Source organism: Eimeria necatrix, genomic scaffold, assembly GCF_000499385.1.
Source record: "Eimeria necatrix Houghton genomic scaffold, Enh_scaff415, whole genome shotgun sequence".
NCBI classification, from domain to species: Eukaryota; Apicomplexa; class Conoidasida; order Eucoccidiorida; family Eimeriidae; genus Eimeria; species Eimeria necatrix.
In genome coordinates, this window is record NW_013654314.1 from 1 (window position 1) to 19,490 (window position 19,490).

Here is a 19,490-nt window from a genome sequence, read left to right on the forward strand (position 1 = left end):
TCCAGATAGCTAAATTGTCGGACAGTGGTTGGATCGGACCGACCTATTCGCCTATTTGCTCTCCTACGATCATGGTGGACAAACATGATTATGGCTCCGGGGAGCGGAAGATGCGTATGGTTGTCAATTACCAGGCTCTAAATACCCTTACGATAGCCCCCGATTTCCCACTACCTTCAAACCATTCTGGAGCTGCTGGGAGGCGCCAAGTATTTTTCCACCTTGGATCTTGAAGCAGGATTCCATCAAAGACGTACGGCTAAGGAAGACCGGTGGAAGACGGCTTTCCGGTCCGTTCTCGGACTATTCGAGTACCGCGTGATGCCCTTTGGCCTTAAGGGTGCTCCCGCTACGTTCCAGGCCAACATTAATGCCTATTTACAATCTTTATTGGGACAGGGCGTTATTGCGTACCTAGATGATGTACTTATCTATAGTTCCGATCTCTCTGGGCACGTTTGTCTCCTGCGACAAGTCCTAAGCATTTTTGTTAGACACCAGTTCTACTCAAAATTCTGCAAATGCAAGTTTGCGAGGCAAACAATTACATATTTGGATTATACCATTTCTGCTACGGGGATCAAACCCGCAGAAGATAAAATCGCGTCCATCCGGCATTGGCCAGAGGTGCTGGAGAGCGAAACGCAAGTGCGCCAGTTCTTCGGTACCATAAATTACTGTCGCATGTTCATGGGACCAGACTATGCCGACGTTGCCCGGCCGCTGGTTGCTCTAACGCGTAAAGACGTCAGTTTCAAATGGACAGAGCTTCACACGCAAACAATGCGGCAGCTCAAACAGCGCTTAATCGACTTCACTACATTACAAGTCCCTGACGCCACGAAACCCTTCGAGTTATACACGGATGGCCCTGGTTATGCGATCGGAGCAGTTTTCGAACAAGACGGCAAACCCATCGGCTTCCTCAGCCAAGTCATGAACCACACGCAACAGAGATACTCGATCTACGATCAGGAACTCTTGGCGTTGGTCATGGCACTGGACAAGTTCTCGCACTTGCTCCGTGTCTCCAAGGTAACGGCTTACGCTGATCATCAAGCTCTAACCCATCTCCAACGACTCCAAGCATCGAAGCCTCTGCGCAGACGCACCGCCCGGTGGCTAGACTTTCTTGCGGAGTTCCCGGATTTGCACATCACGTATGTTCAAGGAGCGCGCAGTCAAGTTGCTGATGCCTTGTCTCGCCGTCCCGGTCTTCCTAGCACCTGCTCGCACGACACACCATCGGAACCACTGATGCTCGCAATAGGACAAGCGAGCGCGGCTCCCTGCTCTCGTGGTCGGCGTCCCAACTACCGAGAGCTCGCTTGAATTCGTCCGCGACGACCTAGATGACGCAGCCTGCCGTCTGCGCCTTCACCTGCGCCGCCGGAACCCAACCCAGAGCCGGAACCTGCTACACTCACAACGAAGCCACCCGCTGACCCTCTTGATGTGCGCCATTGGCCGCAAGCTTACTCGAAGTGTCCTGTTTTTCGCGTTCCCTACGAAGCCGCAGCAAACCAACCAGGAGAAGCTCTGCAAATCGAGTTTTGTAATAGCCAATTCACCTTTCGCTACGTAGAGCCTTACCTGCACATCCGGGTTCATGGACTGTGGCGCATCTGCGTCCCACAATTCCCTGAGTTCCTTACTCACATTCTGCATTCACATCACGACCATGTCACAGCCGGCCATCGAGGCCAGGAAAAGACCTTTGCGGCTCTCAGCAAGCACTACTACTGGCCAGGAATTCGCGCCTACACTACTGCTTATGTTGAGTCATGTACCCACTGTCGAGCGTCAAAGTATCTTAACCAGAAGCCTGCAGACCTTCTTCAACAGTTGCTTATCCCTTCTCGTCGATGGGCGCACGTGAGTCTCGACTTTGTCACAGATCTTCCCCTTACAACGACAAGGCACGACTCGATTCTTGTCATGGTCGACTCTCTCAGCAAGATGGCTCATTTCGTTCCTGCAAAGAAGTCATTCACAGCAGCAGACACCGTGGAGCTTCTCGCAGACCGCCTTATCCGCTATCACGGATTTCCAGAGGTACTCATATCGGACCGCGACCCCCGTTTCCAGTCGGATCTTTGGAACCAGCTCTGTCGCCGCTTTAACATCAAACGGTGCATGTCCTCGTTCTACCATCCGCAAAGCGACGGCCAAACTGAACGGGTTAACCGCACACTGGAGCAGATGCTTCGTACCTATATCAAATCTGACGAACGCGAGTGGGAGCGTTTGCTTTCGGCCCTGGAACTTGCTTACAACACAGCAAGTCATTCATCCACTGAGCTCTCTCCCTTCGAGGTCATGATTGGCGAGAACCCGTTGACTGCTGCGGGCCTTGATATCGTGAGCGCATTAGCTCGTACGCTCACTCCTCCGATGACTAAGCTTTTCCGGCAGCTCTGCGACAGAGCACATAGTCACATCCTGAAGGCAAAATGGCAGCAGAAGTACTACGCAGACACAAAGCGCTGAGCAGTGGAGTATGCGGTGGGAGACAAGGTCTGGCTCAGCAGCAAGCAGCTACCGCCTTCCAACAGCTGCCCTAAGTTCGAGCCCCGTTACCGCGGACCCTTCGAAGTCATCAAACGCATAGGAACTGTAGCTTACCGCCTCGCTCTGCCTCCCACCTATGAATGCCATAACGTTTTCCACGTTTCGCAGCTAGTTCCCCACCGCCCCTGCCCTCCCGCCTTGGTTCCCCCGGCAGCCGACGCCGCCTGGCCTCCTATCCACCATGCAGCAGGAAATCCCACAGAGGAATACAAAGTCGACTATATTATGGACCAACGCGGCTCGGGAGGTGCAGCCCAGTACCTCGTGAAGTGGCGCGGGTCCCCTGAAGATCAAGCCACATGGGAGCCAGCTCACCACCTTACAGGCTGCCCAGCTTTGCTTCGCGCTTGGCGCCGCCGCGAACAAAGACGTCTTCAGGCTCGAAACAACATTGGTCCTTCCGAGGCGTAGAGGTTTGGGTCCGTCACATTCCACCGCCTGCAGCACGGGCACCCTTCAATAAGGAGGGGGGAGGGAGCGCTGCGCACCGAGTGCGCTCACGGCGTTAGCTTTAGAAAAGCACAGAGATTGAAAAAGCAAAAATAATGTGTTTTGGGGTAGGTCTGTTCAGTCCGGCAAGGGGGGAAGTTGTAGTGCACAGGCAGTACAACAGGGCTTGCTGGTGACCTATAGACGGATGCTAGCTAGCGACCTACAAAGGGCCGCAACACTGGAAGAGGACAGGGCCCTCCTACTAGGATCAAAGTAAGGCAATTTGTCTGCGAATTAATATGCATACGCTCGAGGTGCCTGAAAATGCGTGGAGACTGGGGCTGGCGATAGCGCCGGCACCAGTGCAGGCCTTCTCCCCATAGGGCCTAGGAGGCGAGCACCCCAAGTGGGACGAATCGAACGACAACAGATTTTGGAAACTTAAGAATAACTGTATTTCGATAATATATAAGCTACTGCTTCAAGGAAATGGGCCAACGTTAGGTGCTGTTCATAGGCCTACTCAAGGGGCAGGTAGCAGCGTAGTCGCAGCAGTAGGCACTATGCACTACAGTTTCCCTCCCGCGACAAGTTTTCAGTGTTTTCCTGCAACACCAATTCTACCCAAAATTCCGCAAAATGCAAGTTCGCTAGGCAAGCAATCACATATTTGGGTTATACTATCACGGCCGAAGGCATCAAACCTGCAGAAGACAAAATCGAAGCCATCCGGCAGTGGCCAGAGGTGCTGGAAAATGAAACGCAAGTGCGGCAGTTCCTCGGCACCATAAATTACTGTCGCATGTTCATGGGACCTGATTATGCAGACGCTGTGCGGCCTGTAGTTGATCTTACACGTAAAGATGTTTGCTCCAAATGGACAGAACTTCACACAAAGGCAATGCAGCAGCTCAAACAGCGCTTAATCGATTTCACTACATTACAAGTTTCTGACGCCACGAGGCTTTTCGAGTTATACACGGATGCCTCTGGTTACGCGATCGGAGCGGTTCTAGAACAAGAAGGCAAGCCCATCGGTTAACTCAGCCAGGTTATGAACCCCACACAACAGAAATACTCGGCGTACGATCAAGAACTCTTGCCGTTCGTCACGGCCCTGGACAAGTGGTCTCATTTGCTCCGTGTCACCAGAGTTACCGCTCATACAGATCACCAAGCTGTTACGCATCTCCAGCGATTCCAAGCATCGAAGCCTCTGCGCGGACGCACCGCCCGCTGGTTAGACTTCCTGGCCGAGTTCCCGGATTTGCACATCGCCTATCTTCAAGCAGCGCGCATTCAAGTGGCTGATGCCTTCTTTCGCCGTTCCGGTCTTCCTAACACCTGCTCACACGACACACCATCGACACCCCTCATGCTTGCAGTAACACAAGCGCGCGCAGCTTCTTGCACTCGTGGTCGGCCTGCCAACCACAAGGAGCTCGCCGGAATTCGTTCGCAACGATCCAGACAACGCACCTTGCCATCACCACCTACACCTCCGCCGCCTGAGACCAATCCAGAGGCGGAACATCCTACACCTACAACGAAGACTCGAGCTGACCCTCCTGGGGCGCCTGAATGGCCGCAAGCCTACTCGAAGTGTCCTGTTTTCCGCGCTCCCTACGAAGCCTCTGCAAAACAACCGGGAGACGCTATACAGATAGAGTTTCGCAATCGTCACGTCACCTTTCGCTATGTGCCGCCTTACTTGCATATTTGTAATCATGGGCTATGGCGAATCTGTGTTCCACAATTCCCTGAGTTCCTCACGCATGTCTTGCACTCACATCATGACCACGTTACAGCCGGTCATCAAGGCCAAAAGAAGAGCTTCACGGCTCTGAGCAAGCACTACTACTGGCCAGGAATGCGTACTTACACTACTGCGTATGTTGAATCCAGTACTCACTGTCGTGCGTCTAAGTCTCTGACCCAGAAACCTGCAAGCCTTCTTCAACAGCTACTCATCCCTTCTCGTCGATGGGCCCACGTGTGTCTTGACTTTATCACAGATCTTCCCCTTACAACGACAGGGCACGACTCGATTCTCGTGATGGTCGACTCCCCCAGCAAGATAGCTCATTTCGTTCCTGCAAAGAAGTCATTCACAGCAGCAGACACCGTGGAGCTTCTCGCAGACCGTCTTATCGGCTATCACGGATTTCCAGAGGTACTCATATCGGACCGCGAACCCCACTTTCAGTCGGACCTCTGGCAACAACTATGTCACCGCTTTAACATCAAACAGGCTATGTCCTCGTCCTACCATCCGCAAAGCGACGGTCAGACTGAAAGGGTTAACCGCACACTGGAGCAGATGCTTCGTACCTATATCCAATCTGACGAACGCGAGTGGGAGCGTTTGCTTTCGGCCCTGGAACTTGCTTACAACACGACAAGTCATTCATCTACAGAGGTATCTCCCTTCGAGGTCATGATTGGCGAGAATCCGTTGACTGCTGCGAACCTTGATATGGTAGGCGCGTTAGCTCGTACGCTCACTCCTCCGATGACTAAGCTTTTCCGGCAGCTCTGCGACAGAGCGTAGAGCCACATACAGAAGGCAAAATGGCAGCAGAAGTACTACGCACATACGAAACGCCGAGCCGTGGAGTATTTAGCGGAAGACAAAGTCTGGCTCAGTAGCAAGGACTTACCGCTTTTCAGCAGCTGCCCTAATTTCGAGTCCCGTTACCGAGGATCCTTTGAAATCATTGAACGAATAGGCACCGTCGCTTACCATCTCGCTTTACCTCCTACTTATGCATGGCACAACGTTTTTCATGTTTCGCAATTAGTTCCCCACCGTCCCGGCCCTCGCGATTTGGTTCTCCCGGAAGCCGACGTCGGCTGTCCCCTTATCCGCGATGCAGCAGGCACTCCAACAGAGGAGTGTGAAGTTGATTATATTATGGACCAACGCGGCTCAGGAGATGAAGCTCAGTACCTCATGAAGTGGCACGGGTCCCTTGAAGACAAGCCACATGGGAGCCAGCTCACCACCATACAGGCTTCCCGGCTTTACTTCGCGCTTGGCGCCGCCGCCAGCGAAGACGTCTTCAGGCTCGAAACAATCTTGGTCCTTACGAGGCGTAGAGGTTTGGATCCGTCACTTTTCACCGCCTGCAGGACGGGCAACATTCGACGAGGAGGGAGGAGGGAGCGCTGCGTACCGCATGCGCTCACAACGTTAGCTTCAGAAGAGAATCGAGATTGAAAAGGCAAAAATAATGTGTTTTGGGGTAGGTTTGTTCAGTCCGGCAAGGGGGGAAGTTGTAGTGCACAGGCACTACAACAGGGCTTGCTGGTGATCTATAGAAGATAGCTAGCTGGTGACCTGCAAGAGGTCATAACACGGAAAGACGACAGGACCCTCTTACTAGGATCGAAGTAAGCCAATTTGTCGGCGAATTAGCTTGAATACACTAGACGTGCCTGTAAATACCCGGAGATTGGGGCTGGCAATAGCGCCGGCACCGGTGCAGGCCTCCTCCCCATAAGGCCTAGGAGGCAAGAACCGCGAGTGGGGTGGATTTTCAAGAAAACAGATTTTGAAAAAAAAACTATCAATAATACCCTTAGATTGGCGCTGGCGATGACGCCGGCACCGGTGCATGCCACCGCCCCGACCGGGTCAAGGACGCAAGAACTATGACCCTTTGCATTTTAGGAAAGTTCGACTGACAGACTCGAAGGATGAAGGCTTATTGATTATTTGGTATTGATTTATAAGATATGTGTCGACTGTAGAAGATTTGTGAGAAACGCGCCTTATTCGTGGGCGAGGTAGTAACGTAGTAGCAGCAGTGAACGCTGTGCTCTACAGAATGTCCCGCCACACACCGAAAACACCCTTTGACATACACACAGCCTATGAGCAGCTCCAATGCACTGCGTGAAAAGAAGGCTAGATAGCTGGATTTCCCGAAAGAATTGTGGGACCTTATCATTACTTTTTTGCAGGGTGCGATCAACAACGCCGCAGACTCACTGTTCCGACATCTTCACCAAGATATTGTGGGCATGGCATTTAGGCGGCAGCAATATCACTCCTTCGAGTCTACTGGCGCGCTCCGTCAGGACGGCATAACCTCTCAAGCAGAAGCATAGGCCCCGCAGACGGCAGCTGATTTTGTGGTGGCGTGGGGGCTTGTGTGCCTGAGCCCTAGACCAAATCCAGCATTCCAAATTGCGCAGACTGGAGTGTCCAGTCCGCACAGTCCTGTTTAGGTAGACCATGTGCCACGCACCTTCTCCACTGCCTCCAACATTTGTGAATTCTAACACTGCTCCTCTTCCACAATCTACCCATGCGTAAAGGAAAATGCCTATGGCAATCGTATAGTCTCCAGTATAACACATGCAGATGTTTCACAGCAGGCTGCTGACGTGTTCTCGAAGAATATCTCAGTCACCACGTTTCCCTTGCGCTCCCAACGCCTTTACTCGTATCCATGCCTTTGTGGTGGATGTGGAATATGCGTATCCTAAGCTCCTCAACTCGTTTTTCGCGTGCTCTTTAAGCACCGCAACCACGTGGACTGGGCACGGCGGCCAAAAGAACGTGTTCGTCGTAATGAGCACGGATACTACTGGTGTAGTGCACAGCACCTACTGCTGCGACCACCCTTCTACCTGCCCCACGAGTAGGGGTCTATGATTACAGTCTACCTTCGGCGCATTTCCTTGAAACAGTAATCCAAATATCACAAAACGCAGTTATCTTTAGTTTTTCAAAATATGTTTTCTTGAAAATCCCCCCCACTCCGGGTTCTCGCCTCCTAGGCCCTGTGGAGAGGAGGCCTGCACCGGTGTCGGCACTATCGCCAGCCTTAATCTCAAGGTATTTACAGACACGTCTAGTGTATTCACGTTAATTTGCCGATAAATTGCCTTACTTCGATCCTAGTAAGAGGGTCCTGTCATCGTTCCGTGTTTTGACCTCTTGTAGGTCGCCAGCTAGCTATCTTCTCTAGGTCACCAGTAAGCTCTATTGCAGTGCCTGTGAACTACAGCTGGCCTGGCTTGCGGTCGTACCTCCACCGCCTACGTGGAGTCATGTATGCATGGTCTCGCCTTTAGGGCGGCAGGACTATATAAATAGTTGTAGTTCTCTCCTCCGCGCGTGAAGGCGACACCGAAGCAAAATGCCCTATCAGCAAAGGGAGCTCCAGAACAGCGTAATACCATCGCTCTCTCTTAGGAGCCTCCGGCGAAGCAGTTGCCTTCGCGACTTGCTTGGTGGGGCTAGCGGACATGAATGTCTTAAAGCTCAAAACAGCTACAGAGAGCGGTCGAGTGCTGCCGTGAAGGTCCGCATCATCCTTTATGCAAGGTTTGTACCAATTTCGGCGGCTATCTCACCTGCAGTGCCAGTGGTGCAGCTACAGGACACAGCAGAGGTCTCTATGAGTCAAAAAGCTTTGAACCGCATCTAATTAGACGCGAATGGTGCCCTAACTGCATCAGCAAAGGTAATGTCATCAGAAGCAGGACCAGCTGCGACAATAGTAGCCTCAAGCAAAGCGGAGAACATTGGGGGTCTAATGAGTTAAGAAAAAAACATTGGCATCCCCTATGGACAGCTGGAGCTCTAAGTTTCTGCGGCAGCAGAAGCCGCAGTTGTGCAACGGTTGCAGTAGTACAGCATAGGTGGATGCCCCGCACTGATACTGCAAGTTCCCACGAGTCCCCTGAGTTAGTGTTCATGCTGGGTACTGTTCAAGTATATGCACTGTGGGGCATCCCACATTTCTTCAAAACTGACTCACTTATAATACGCCAAGCAGCGCTTGGTGCGTGAGTTTCCTGAAGGGCCTCGTTGGTATGCAGGCACTGTCTGCAACTTGTCGCTCGCACAACTGGCCGCACGGGCAATTGTGCCTTTGAACGGCTTCAGCATTCTTCGGTGCATTTTACGAGTGTCTCAATGATGTAGCTTGCTGCAAAGACTTAAGGTCCTTCAGAACAAGTTCAATACAGCCGCTAGGTCTCTGGCAGGCAGAGCGGCTACTTTGGCTACAACATCTACCACGAATGCACTAACGCTGGCTTGTCGAATTGATGAGGCAATGCCGGAAAAACACAGGAACTGTCGGCCTTGCTCTCTGCTGCCCTGCCCTTTGCTGCCTTGAGTACTTACGCGGCGCTGGACAACACTCAGCTGGCGCCAATTGAAGAAGTAAACTTTTAGTGGAAGCCTCTCTGTGCAGTGGAAATTGAGCTTCCTGACGGCGTTAGTGAGCCATTATACTTCGTGCGGAAGTTAAGACTAAGTTTCTGGACCAGTTTCCGAAGTGAAGCTGCTTGGCTGAATTAGAAAAGTGCTTGCTTGCTGTGATCAGCGTGCGAGCTCCCTACATATCGATTCCGGCATCTCGTTCGCCCGGCAGAAGGTGAATGGATGAATGCCGCTAGTCATGCTGGACAAAAAAACACAGTACTAAAATAGTTTGTGCCGAGCGGCCGATGCCGCAAATTAGCTGGGGCTCCAAATAGAAAGCCGCGTTTTGTCTCTTGAGGGGCTACTATCAGTCGCCCCTTTCGAAACGATGCCACTTATAAAATAATTGGTGTGGCTTGCCAGGTAGCACCTCCTCAACCGACGGTTGGCCAAAACATCGACCCCACAAGCACTCATGTACAACACACAGGTAAGGGCCACTAATAGGTCGCGGCGGCCTTCAACCACATCATGCTTGCAGCAAATGTGCTCTGGCGCCTTTCGCTTGTGTTGCACGCTTCGGCACTGCTGCAGTAAGCGGTGCTTAAGGTCATGACGCATTCTTCACATGCCCACTATTCGCACAAATATGGAAATGTATCGCGACACACACTTTCCATATGCCCATTATTCATACTAAATGTGGAAAAGTCTCGCGATCTTGCATGAAAAATCATCATCTTGGTCTCTGAATTCTTCAAACTGAGCATTCTTAAATACCGGTGGCGCGTGGGGAGAAAAAAATAACATCCGTTTCAGCTCAACCACATCTTCCGCAGGAGGGGCCCTTCCCGTTATGTAAATTTTCAGCGCACCAAGCAAGCGGTTCGCCAGTTCCCTTTGGAACTTTGTACTGACCCTGCAGTGCCGCCTTTCAGGAAACAAACTATAGTCGATTTTAAAGGCTGAGACGAATTTCCCCCACCAAGCGGATAATTGCATGGAATCCCCGAGGACCTCGATTGCACGAACTATAAAGTCAAATGCCAGAAAATATGCTCCCAAGGTCGCATTAGCGAAAGCAGGAGAGGTCCTTTGCATGCCACGCTGCGCAATAGACCAATATCTAGCAGCTAAATTCTCTATTGAACCAACGAGCAAATCCGCATCCTGCTGGTTGAGCCTTTCTTTTGCAAACAAATTCCGCAACCTATGTAGTTCATAAAAGGAAATGCTAGTTGCGTGAACTCGACGAAAAATGACTGCTGGCTGGACCAATCTTGGCACGACATTCGACTCCAACACTGGCCGGCTCACATAAGGGTGTTGGAGAATATTCGAGTGTCCCTGGAGATTGGTTCTTCCTCCAAGAGGCGGTGGCATCTCTAAAGACAAGGATGTACTCGGTTCGAAATGCGGCTTTCCGGTGTTGTCCAAAGTTGCGCTGGCAGTTCCCTGTCCTCCTTGAGTTCCTGTGGCGCCTGGAATCATAGTTCGACAAGTATAGGGCCATAAATTTGGGGCAGGGCTAGTTTCGCTGTTCCCAATGGGAGTAAGCAACGAAGAAGTGTGCGGTAACATTTCCAGCGCGCTTTCGTGCTGGAAAAAATAAGGACATCCCAGCGCTTGCTGGGATGAGTTTTCTTCTTCTTGGTAGTAAGAAGCTGCCACGGTGGAAGGGTCATATGACGTCGATACCACAGCCGTCATGCGTTCATACGCGGTTGCAGCCTCGCTTAACATCGACACTAGCCTTGCTATCTTTGCAGACGGTTCAGTGTTCAAGGGTGATGGGGATCTTGATGCAGAAATTCCCAAATCCTCTTCCATCTCTATGCATTGTTCCACGATACGCGCCATCTCCTCGTCTCCTCCCCTTGTCCCGTAAGAGAGCCTTCGAGCTATCCCTCCTGATGCTTGTTTCGTGCTACGGGAGGCTTTGCATATGGACCAAAACATTACAATGGCAAAAACTAAGAATCTGGCTGTCCATCCGAAGAGGGTCGACCATCTCCAACGCCGGGCGCTAGAGCGTCGTCGTGTGCCTGCATGGGCTAATGCGGTTCCAGCAGACTGCCCAGGAAAAGAGGAAAACAAAGGTATTGCACCGTCTTTAGATACATAACTGTCAATGCGTGCCAGGGGCAAGTGCACGTGTCCTTCAAGACATTTCTGACGTTGGTTTTCCTTGCTGGGAGATGGGAACAGCATTCCGGAGTGGTCAAGTGTCCAATGGACTGCTGCTCGAATGCAGAGGAGATCCAACGTGGACTGTGTTTTCTCTACCATTCAAACAATTAAAGAATATATATTGTGTCACATCTCAACTAATTCAAGCACTTTTGAGCGTGTCCTGGTATGGGAAGCGCGTGACACCAGCCCGGAGTACGGGCCTGGGAGGCTTCTGTAACCTTTGCTAATGCTAGCAATTAAGGTGTCGAAGAGGGATTTGTATGATGATGGAGGCAAAAACGATAAAATGGAAGAGGCGGAAGAGGGTTATAATATTGGAGTCATCTTCGCTCTTCAATCGCAATCCAAAACCAATGACTATTTCCTTTCCTGGAGAGATTTCGATTCTGGTCCAATAAGACACAAATGCGATTGTCAAGAAGCTTGTTGCCATTTATGGATATTAAAATCTTATTTTGCCGGCTTCAACGGCTGGCTCCATTCCACACTTGCGGAGCTTCTTCGATAGACGTGCTCCACGCTCTTGTTCCCTCTATGTATTCAGAAAGCCTTGAAGCTACTACATTTTTATGGCTGGATGAATTGCTCGCATAGCGAGAACTAGTCCAGCTGTTGGGATATCTGGAGGTAAAGTAGCTCTAAACTATCATGACTACAGAAGCACGACACTGTGGTCCCGTTGATCTCTGCAAAGCGCTTTGTCAGCGCCCTGCGTGCCTTACGTGATTCTCTAGGTAAGATTTGGGATGCTACTGATATCAAATCCCGGCACAACGTGACAACACTTACTCGTATCAAGCCAGCCAAGCGCGTGAGGCACCAGGAAGATCTTATGAACTGCATACCTGCACCTGTGCGCAAAATTAGCTTCAAAGCCTGTTCCAGTTCTTTGAATATCAAAGCACGGCATGTACCGCGTCTACAGGAAACAATGCCCCATCACCAGGGATTACTCCTGCACAAGGCGACTGGTGCATTCCTGCACACAACGACTGATCTGTCAAAGCAACGGGCTGCAACTTTGTTCGCGAGCTTGCCCTTGCTTCCAGTATTTCTTATGCCAAAACCATTTTAAAATGAATTCATAACGAAATTTGGTGAAGCATGCACAGGCCACTTCAAATAAAATTCACGGCGGGCACAGATGTAGAAATAACCACATCTGTGTTCGTAATACATAATTTACATCACCCACACCTGCTTAGATCTCAAAGTGTTCGAATAGTCGGCTGAACGGCTGGAATATTCCGCTCTTACTTCACCAGCTACCCTGTCACGTACGTACACCCTTTGGACTAATCCTGAAATCGTCTTCTCTTTGCTTCGTACAGTGGGCCTGTTTGCTACGCTCATAGCACTCGCAAAACTGAAGTGGAATTTTATGATGCCCAGCGAGGCCGCTGTGGGATTCATCTTCCGCATTCTCATTACCTAAATGGCTTCCCACTTTTGTTGAATATGGAGCTCCAGATGCGTTCTTAAATTGCTTGAAACAGTTTGATGCATGGTGCTAAAGCGGTTCTCCGTCATGCCTGCTGCATCTTGGACGGTTCACTGATGCTCCTTCACCAGGTACTCCATAGCAGAAATCATAGTAGATATATACCAATATAACAGGCCGCTTTCTGAAGGGAAGCTTTGAAAAAGACGAAATGCTCATGCCAATTACGAACAACCAGCGGACTACCTGCATGCCGGCTGCTGAATCTTTTTTTGAAAGGCTTTGCCTTCCTGTGCGTGAAGTGGTACATGTCCTGTGCTGGCTGCCCGCGAAACACTGCACCGGAAGAGTTCAACAAAGAGCAGCTGCCGCAAAATTATCTGCAGCTGAAAGTGGAATGACACGCTTTGCCTCATGAAAAGGTCACTTCAGTCTTTTGTCTTCAAAGTGCAGCCTCTTATTTGGTGGGTCGCATGAGGCAGCACCTTCTAAACAAATGGTAATACTGAAGTGAGCCTTAAAAGTACTGATGTACTAGACAGATGCAATGACGCACGGTTCGCTTGCCAACATAAATGTCACGAAGAATTCCATTTGTGTTTGGAAAAATCCTCAGTGCTTCGCTGCAGCGTCTGTGAAGCCAAATCTGTGGTTAGGGAAGACGCAAACTCTGGAGAAAGCTGCAAAGGATGCTAGCCAAAGGTGCATTCCTCATGTGCTTTTCCCTCATACGAACATGTCAAATATATGTGGAGGGAACTTATGATAATGGTAGTCATCAGCTCTCCAAGTGTCCCACTGAATATCCTTGAATAGCGGCGACGAATGGGGCGAGAACAACAACATCCGCTTTATCTCAATAACATCATCCACAGGTGGCCGTTTCCCTGATTTGTAGATTCTAAGCGCGTCAAGCAAGCGAGCTGCCAGTTTCCCGTGAAATCTTGTAGCGATCCTGGAGAACTTGCTCGGTGGGGTGAATGAGTAATCGGTTTCGAAGGCTGAGATGAATTTTCCCCACCAAGCGGATAATTGCATGGAGTCCCCGAGGACCTCGTTTGCACGAACTATGAAGTCAAATGCGAGAAAATATCCCCCCAAGGTCGCACTGGCGAAAGTGGGAGAGGTCTTTTCGAAGCCACGCTGCGCCAGACACCAAAATCTAGAAGCCAAATTCTCTAACTCAACAACGAGCGTATCCGCATCATGTTGGTTGAGCTTTTCTTTTGCAAACAAATTCCGCAATGTATGTAGTTCAGAATAGGAAAGGGTATTTGCGTGATCTGGACGAAAAACGAGTGTTGGCTGGACCATTCTCGGTATAACATCTGACTCCAGCACTGGCAGGCGCACATAAGGGTGTTCGAGCTTATTTCTTTGTTTGTTTGGTTCACTTTTTCCTCCTGTAGACGGTGGAGTCTCTAGTGACGAGGATGTTCTCCGCCCGCAATGCGGCTTTCCGGCGTTGTCCAAAGTTGTGCTGGCAGTTTCCTGTCCTCCTTGAGCTCCAGTGGAGCCCGATGTCATAGTTACACAACGACAAGGCTGTAAATTTGGGGCAGGGATAGCTTCGTTATTTCCAGTGAAAGCTTGCAACGAAGAACTGTACGGTAGGATCTTCACAGATCGAGTGGAGGTTTCATGCGACGTCGATGCTACCTTCACCATCCGTTCATGCTGGGTTGCAGCCTTACTTAACATCGACACCAACTTCGCTATCTTTGCCGGCGGCTCAGTGCCCAGAGGCGATTGAGGTCTTGAAAAGAAAATTCCCAAATCCTCCTCCATTTCCAAGCATTGCTCCAAGATACGCGACATCTCATCCCCGTCTTCCTGTGTTGCCTTGTAAGAGAGCCTGCGAGTTGTGTCTCCTGACGCTTGTTTGGTGCTGCGGAAGGCTTTGCATAAATACCACAGCATTATGATGGCTACAAGAGAAACAGTGGAAACCAGCGAGACCAGGAGTGGCCGATTCCGGCGACGTGTTCTTGAGATACTCTTGTGCTTGTCTGCATGAGCAGCTACAGTCTTAGCAGCCTGGCAAAGGTGGGGAGGAAAACCTCTTATCTCTTGATCAACTGCATTAGCGTGGTGTTGTGGAAATGGTAATTTCAATGATTCATCGGGTTGCTCTTTGCATGGGCTGCGCCTGCCCAGAACTGATATGAGCGGCATCCCGCAGTAGTTGATTGTCTGATGGACCGCTGTTCGAATGTCAGCTTAGAGGAACGTTATTGTTTGCCATTTCACTCATGTTCCACAATTTGAATGATTCATGAAGGGGAAAATGAACGTTTACCACAACTGACCAGAAGGTTGCCTTACTGTTACTTCTGGGGTGCCTTCATGCGCCCAGGGGAGCCTTCCAGCAAGCCCTGCCGAACAGACAGCTCCAGTTTTCCCTTCCACTGTTGAGGATGCTACTATCTCACTATTGCTTGAATGGTTTGATTATGTGGGCTAGGAGGAAGACATAGGGGTGAATACATGGACAAAACTCGGGCGACACCTGTTGTCGGCCCAATGCTGGACCACTGCCACGGACCAGATGGATTTAAGCGTTTGGCCTATACCCTAGTTTGCTATGACAGTCTCTGTGTATGATGATTAAGAATGTGTGCTGAAGTTTCTTTCCAAGACACCTCTTTCCAATTCCCACATACATTTGGGTGCTATAAAACCTTTTCACAGGCACTATCATTTTAACTGTGCGTAAGTACATCAGTCCTAGGATCTCAGCCTGTTCCCTTTCCAGGAAAGATTCTCAAATATACGTTTTTAATCGCCTATCCTAAGATTCTGAGTGGATTAATCCGGCATATTCAGCTCACGTCACGGCAAACTTGTCCCGCCGGAACGCTCCTTCGACAATGGGGTCAAACAACTAGGGTGCCTGCTAAAGGATACAGAAAAATATAATGGACAAGAAGAAGAATAGAACTCGGTTTTTTTGGGAATATGGGAACCAACAGGCCGTTACTAAAGGCCCTAGATCAGAGTAAAGCATGAAGGCTTACAGGGAAACGGTGCAAGCGGATGGCGGCATTGCGCAGCCACCTTGAGCTTCAATTTTAGCGCTGCTTGCTCTTTAATACACTTTCAGGCGTTTTAAGTATGCTATGCATTCTGAAATCAACAGGTACAGGGAGGGCACATGAAGCGGCGACTTCGCTCACGGCCTCCTTACCGTTTTCTGAGCTACGTGCTTGTTCTTGTCCTTGGAACACTACTTCATTAAGCCTGTAACCACAAGATACTGGCCCTTAAAGTAGATCCAGCGCTCGTTTGTAACTATTGCCTGTCTGCCCCCCTGTGCAACCACGCTGCCTCCCACTTGCATTGCAAAAGCTCGCTCGCGGGCTGGTCGCACGTACAATCGTGCTGCAGAGATGCGCCAACCCTCGCGCTGCAATGCTTCACCCAGCTTCACTCCACACATTAGTCCGAAGCATGCTAAGCTATCGCAGCCGACTGTTCAAAGCTGGTGTGAACACTGCTGAGGCTCCAAGTGCTCCACGCGTTGACTGGTATTAGCCCGCACTTAGCTGGATAGCCATCGCATCATTAGTCTCCACTTATCGACTCAACTTCCTTAAAGAAAAAGAAAACGGACTGTGAGACTGTCAGCCAATGTTGCCACGCCAGTGGCAATATTGGCTGAAAACACGTGGTGATTTGCACAGGTGCTGGTAGCACCGGAGACTTGGCGAAACACTTATTAGCTTTGTTAGATCCTGAAGGAATTCAGCCATAACCAGACTCCGCTCTACCGTTTACTCAAGCTTCTAATTACATAAGCAGCATCCTTCACTGTCTCTAATGCAAGGAGCGCACTCCAAAGTGTCTCTTGCTCCACAATTCGTTCGTACAAGACAGAGTCGGCGCGTTTGATGCTTGGTGGGCATTGTGGCCCGATTCAACCGACTCCTTGATAAGGGCCTTGCACTACTAGTGTTGAGTTGTAGTGCTGACAACGTAAGCACCTTGGGGAAAAGGTTAGCTTCCATGTTTCTATGCTGTGGTCTAGAACGTGCTGCCCCTTTCAAGTCCAAACATGCCACAGAGCCCCAGATTGAGAAGCCAGTATGACATGGGATACCACCTAAAGGGTTTAAATGGTACTGCAGGAAAGCACATATCATAATTGGAGGACAACATCAGAGTGTGCCAGTGTACACTCACAAACACAGCAGTTAAAAGCGCTGATGAAGTGATTACCTCTATTAATTTATTGAAAGCAGCGGGAGTATAGGCTCAATATTGAATGTAACGGCCTCAGCGACCCTAAGGCACTGAGGATGAAATTGCCTTTTGTCAGGCTCGCTGGTGGAACAAAGAAGCGTTGCATTTTTTATGCATGCAATATTCGTTCTTAGCTCATTAAGAAAGAGACTTGATGTTACATGAATTAAATTACTTCTTCTTGGAAGCGATAACATGACTAGGCAGAACTCAAGACAGTTTTGTTTGTTGCAGCAACTACAAAAAGGCTCATTGAATGTTCTGGGCGAAACATCATTGTGTTCCGACGGTCACCCTCGCATTTCATATTAATTTCATTTTTAGTGAGTAAACAAAATCCCTTCATCTTTCAAAGGGAACACTGAGAGCGTTGCTCCAGGCGTATCGAAGACTGCCATGGTGGGACTCCACGTCGGCATGGCCGTTCGGCATTGCTAAGGCACCGAGGAGAAACTCTACCTCAGCTAAGATACCATAAGCTACTTTGCTTTTATTTCTTTTTATCTGTTTTTGAGAGGTAAAATTCCCTCAAAACATCACCTCAGCTTAACTTGAAACGCCTTTCATTAGACAACGTCGAACCGGGAATGCTGCCCGCCTTTACTCAAGTAAAACACTGGCAAAGAAACGAGCATCTTGAGCATTCATTGAAATTTTCGTTTCCACAAGAGCACAAGTATGCGGCTGACGAAGCCACATTGTTGCTTCCCCCATATTCGGGCCGCCCCACTCGAAATTGTCGAGGCCTTCCAGACAACCACCGGCTGCGTCCCCAATCATGGGATCTGAGCCGGAAAATGCTCGTCTCATTGGCTGCCGCTATTTCTGTTTTCTCAGTTTTTTTTTTGTGGGCCATTTGCAAAGCCTCCCACAGCAAAGAACAGCAATCAGGGGCACTGAGGCGCCGCCTTGCTGCCAGTAAACGCAAAGCCGATGAAGAAGAGTTGTCCCTTATTGCAGATCAGTGTGCAGCACTGGAGGCAGAGATGGGCGTTGTGCGCCCATTACCAGAGACTCTCTCTGACATGCATCCACGAAGGAAGATAGCGAAACTAGCATCAATGTTACGGGAAGCTGCAGCAGCCCATGAGCAGGTCGCCGCCATGGCAGTATCTTTGGAAGAGGCCTCCAGCACAACGCCATCCCCAGAGACAACGGTCATGGCTCTGGCCAAAAATGCAGCGGGTAGTCAAAGCACTTACCGGTTTGAAGACGGTGGGGATTTGCCTTCGCAGATTGATCCTCTTATGTCTTCTGCGGAAGCTGATGCGTCTGAGGAATATCTTGCCGCTTTGGAACCTTTTGGCTGGGTACGCATATCTCCCAGCACTTCCAGTGAGCTGGAAGATCAGGAAAGCGACACATCTCCATCGAGCCTAGCTGACGAACAACAAGATGGGGAGCCGTCAACATCAGCGTCGGTGACCCAGCAGTATCCTGAGGCGAGGGCTGTAGGGGCGTGGGACATTGCAGATCATCCTTTTGCACGTGTACCCGTGCTGGAACCCAATGTTCGTTTGAGGGAAATCCGGACAGAGGGTTTTTTTTCTAGGCTATGGACGAATGTCTCAGTATGGAATCACTTTCTGATCATTCGCAGCTTGTTTGCCAAGGCTACTCTTAACCAAGAAGATGTAAACATTCTCATGCGTACATTGGAAAAACTAATCGACGATGTATGGATTCAGTTTCTGAACAAAGCTAGACGGACCCAGCCTGCGCTAGCAGCTGCTGCTTTAGGGCAAGCATTCTTAGCATTCGACTACATAGTAAGCGCAATCCAGCTTTTCGGAGATGCCATGCAGTTACCTCTGTGGTGGGAAAAATTCATCAGCGTTTTCCCCACTGACTATTCCGTCGATTGTTTATCTTCCAATCACCGAGAGCGTGTCGTATTTAACACATACATATCGAAGCGCCTACTTGATGTACTCAATATCTACAAAACAGGAACGCGCCCCAACGTCGAGGAGGTAGTAGAGTTAAAGCGCCTGCTCTTTTGCTTCCCGCATAGCCCCAAGCCCTTCAGGGACAGCCATTATGATCCCTGGAGGGAAGATGATAAAAATTTCATGAAATACGGCCACTAATGTTGTGCTGGTATAAGCAGAGGATGTGCATTTCATTCTGGGGTGGCCTTTATGAGCCTTTCTACTTGAAAAAGCCTGCTTTTTGCAGAGATGCATTCGACGTTGGCAATTTGGACCCAATGCAGGAGAACACTGGCACGGTACTGGAGCGCGTTCAGCTTGAGAGGCGACCCTCTGAATTTGTAGTACAGGTTTATGTGCTTCGCATTGGATACACATTTCTTCTGTGCCAGCGGCTTCGTACAATATATTGATGTGTAGCTCTAACGATACCTAACAGATCGTTCTAGCGTGTCTGACCATATTTTCAGTCATCTGGATGAAGCGCCTGCACGCATGGCGCCCCACGGCACTG

General features: G+C 50.0%; 5 protein-coding genes across 5 annotated transcripts; 3 read left to right on the forward strand and 2 right to left on the reverse strand.

Annotated features, from left to right (window-relative positions):
• Positions 1-690: 690 nt before the first annotated feature.
• ENH_00052140 (hypothetical protein) lies at positions 691-2,982 on the forward strand (the record flags this gene model as incomplete). Its single annotated transcript, XM_013581443.1, has 3 exons — positions 691-1,160; positions 1,362-2,361; positions 2,680-2,982. The coding sequence occupies 3 exons, from the start codon at positions 691-693 to the stop codon at positions 2,980-2,982; spliced, it is 1,773 nt and encodes a 590-aa protein (XP_013436897.1).
• A 1,075-nt stretch (positions 2,983-4,057) lies between these two features.
• Positions 4,058-6,223, forward strand: ENH_00052150 (hypothetical protein; the record flags this gene model as incomplete). Its single annotated transcript, XM_013581444.1, has 3 exons — positions 4,058-4,724; positions 5,019-5,498; positions 5,805-6,223. 3 exons carry the CDS (start codon positions 4,058-4,060, stop codon positions 6,221-6,223), a joined length of 1,566 nt encoding a protein of 521 aa, XP_013436898.1.
• A 3,642-nt stretch (positions 6,224-9,865) lies between these two features.
• On the reverse strand, positions 9,866-11,380 carry ENH_00052160 (hypothetical protein, conserved; the record flags this gene model as incomplete). Its single annotated transcript, XM_013581445.1, has 1 exon — positions 9,866-11,380. The coding sequence occupies one exon, from the start codon at positions 11,378-11,380 to the stop codon at positions 9,866-9,868; it is 1,515 nt and encodes a 504-aa protein (XP_013436899.1).
• A 2,149-nt stretch (positions 11,381-13,529) lies between these two features.
• ENH_00052170 (hypothetical protein, conserved) lies at positions 13,530-14,978 on the reverse strand (the record flags this gene model as incomplete). The annotated part of the gene is made up of 1 exon (XM_013581446.1): positions 13,530-14,978. The coding sequence occupies one exon, from the start codon at positions 14,976-14,978 to the stop codon at positions 13,530-13,532; it is 1,449 nt and encodes a 482-aa protein (XP_013436900.1).
• Positions 14,979-17,632: 2,654 nt separating this feature from the next.
• On the forward strand, positions 17,633-19,135 carry ENH_00052180 (hypothetical protein, conserved; the record flags this gene model as incomplete). The annotated part of the gene is made up of 1 exon (XM_013581447.1): positions 17,633-19,135. The coding sequence occupies one exon, from the start codon at positions 17,633-17,635 to the stop codon at positions 19,133-19,135; it is 1,503 nt and encodes a 500-aa protein (XP_013436901.1).
• Positions 19,136-19,490: the final 355 nt, after the last annotated feature.